The sequence below is a fragment of the Carlito syrichta genome, unplaced genomic scaffold (genome assembly GCF_000164805.1).
Source record: "Carlito syrichta isolate Samal-C Ts95f unplaced genomic scaffold, Tarsius_syrichta-2.0.1 Scaffold143184, whole genome shotgun sequence".
NCBI lineage: Eukaryota > Metazoa > Chordata > Mammalia > Primates > Tarsiidae > Carlito > Carlito syrichta.
The window spans coordinates 42,232-44,517 of NW_007087280.1; the positions used below are offsets into that span (position 1 = coordinate 42,232).

The following is a 2,286-nucleotide window of genomic DNA, read 5'->3' on the forward strand; positions in this document are numbered from 1 at the left end:
GCTCCGCTGACCACTGGAGGATGGGGTAGCTCGTTCCCAACCTGCAGTTTGTTTCAGACCCGTTTCCTGCTGGTTACAGCACTTACTTGGATTGGGAGGGGGAGAGGGTCGTTCCCTGGCCACTGAGAGACCCACCTGCCCCAGTCCAAGCCTTCCCTGACCCCACAGTGGGCGGCGGTGACCGCCTGGTCCTCTCTGTTGAGGGAACCCCTACTGAAGTGGAAGCCAGTTTTGTCCTGGGAAGGAAGATGAGGGTTGGCACCTCATCTGGCCACCATCCGCTGTGCATAGGCAGAATCCCCCTCTCACCAGCAGGAACACCTGCCAGGACAGCATGTTCCCCATGGATGATGCTGGACAGGACACTCAGCACAGGGTGGATGGTGGGGACCCCGCAGCTTGGGGGCAGGGACAGGGCAACCAGTCAGTTGATGGAATCCCGAGGGATTAGGAGTAAAGACCCCACCCTGGCATCCAGAGCTTTGGCCACTGCAGGCCACTCCGTTTCCTCCTGCCCAGCCCGAAGCCGCCTTCCCCGGACCCGCTCGCTGTGCGTGGAGGGGAATGTCTGTCACCCTCTGATCTCAGGGTCCTGCGACTCGGTGGCTGGGATATCCTGTTCCTGAGATCCTTGGCGCTCTCTTGACCAGAGTCCATGGTTGGAGTGGATTTTGGCTGGGGAGTGAGGGACACAAACCTAGGGGGCTGCCGAAGTCCAGAGAGTGTGGGGAGGCAGGGACAGGCGAAAGGGGTGGGTGAGGGAGGGCATGGGGGGGCGGAGGCCTCAGGGCTTGGTGGGGGGTTTCAAGGGGAGGGGGCTGGGTAACCTCCGACTTCTGGGGTTGATGGCTGAGTGGATGGCGGAAACTGCGATGGAGAGGGGACCGTAGTGTGCCTGTGTAGGCTTGAGGTGCCCCCAAGCATGGCTGAGGGGACAGGGGACCCAAGCAGAAGAGTCCAGGGAGGCAGAGAAGGAAAGGCCAGAGGGGCTAGAGGGCAGGGTGCGGAGAAGAGACAGTGATCCAGGACCAGAGGGTGTCGTGCTCCATCCACAGCGGGGCTCACAGAGGGACTTCTCTGCCTGTGGCATTTGGGGCCGGGCGGTGGATTTGACCTGGGGCTCTCAGGCCTGTCTGAGCTTCCATTTATCTGAGCCGCAGCCAGAGAGGGAAGCAGCGTGTATGGCTGGGGAGGCGGAGGACGGCCCGCCGGTGGGAAACTTGTATTCCCTGAGCCTGCCAATCGCAGCCTGTCTCGGCCTCCCCTCCTCAGCACGAGTCTTTGGGCTGACAGAGCGCCAGGCAGCCACCAGAGGCTGCCGATCCCTGGACCCGAAGGTGTGTGGGCATCCCCTCCCCCAGCCACCCACCCCATGGCTGGGCCCTGAACACACTGAGCAAGGACGGATGGTGAGGACCCTGCGGCCTGGGCCCTGAGCTGAGAGTGGAGGCCAAGGTCCACCAGCCCTCCAGCCAGATCCCCCATGCATCTTTGTGCCCCTGTTTCATCTGCCTGCGCCTTCCTGGGCACTCTCTGGAGAACTGGAATCTGAGTGGTAGGGATGGCGACTGATGGGGGGACTTCCAGAGGCCCCCGTTGCCTGGCCTGGCCCCACCCAATCCAGCCCAGTGGAGACCCAGATTCAAGGGCAGAGTGAAGCCTTGGGGGCCCCAAAGCAGGAGGCAGACAGCACTGATGTGTGTTCCACGGGTTTACTGAGGCTCTGGGGGGAGCAGGGAGGGGGAGGCCAGGGTGGGCCACAGACTCAGTTGGCCGCCAGGATCTCCTGCACCCAGGGCATGAGCTCAGTGACGCGGGCATACACTCCAGGGCTGGAGGTGGAGCACGTGCCACTGCCCCAGGACACGATGCCCACCAGGGTCCAGGCTCCGTCCTTCTGGCAGACCAGGGGGCCGCCGGAGTCACCCTGCGGGAGGCAAGAGGACATGTCTCCAGGCCTGAAAGAGGTCCAGCCAGGGCCCTAGGGACCCTGGCCAGGCGGCTCCAGAGAGCGGTGCAGAGGAATGATAGCGTGGGCTCAGAGCTTGTGCCGAGGTCCTGAGGTCTGGGTCCAGATGGCAACCCCAGCTCTGCCCTGCTGGGGGGACCGGGCAGGTGGCTTCCCTCCCTAAGATGACAGATGCTCATCATCTGTCAGGTGGGCTGAACACCAGCTCAGAGGGCTAGTGTGAGGGTGAGGTCCCCTTAGGAAGCCCCCGCCTCCCCGGCCCCAGGGAGCCCTCCGCAGCGTCTGTGAGCTTCAGTCTCGGCCTTCACTGGACACTA

General features: G+C 63.4%; 1 protein-coding gene across 1 annotated transcript in view; it reads right to left on the bottom strand.

Moving 5' to 3' along the window:
* Window positions 1-1,698: 1,698 nt before the first annotated feature.
* LOC103251607 (chymotrypsinogen B2-like) overlaps window positions 1,699-2,286 on the bottom strand; it is a 3,367-nt gene continuing 2,779 nt past the window's right edge. Inside the window, exon 5 of the mRNA XM_008050194.2 lies at window positions 1,699-1,927. Within this exon, the coding sequence (XP_008048385.1) occupies window positions 1,766-1,927 (162 nt within the window). The 3' untranslated portion in view covers window positions 1,699-1,765. The remainder of the gene's footprint in view (window positions 1,928-2,286) is intronic.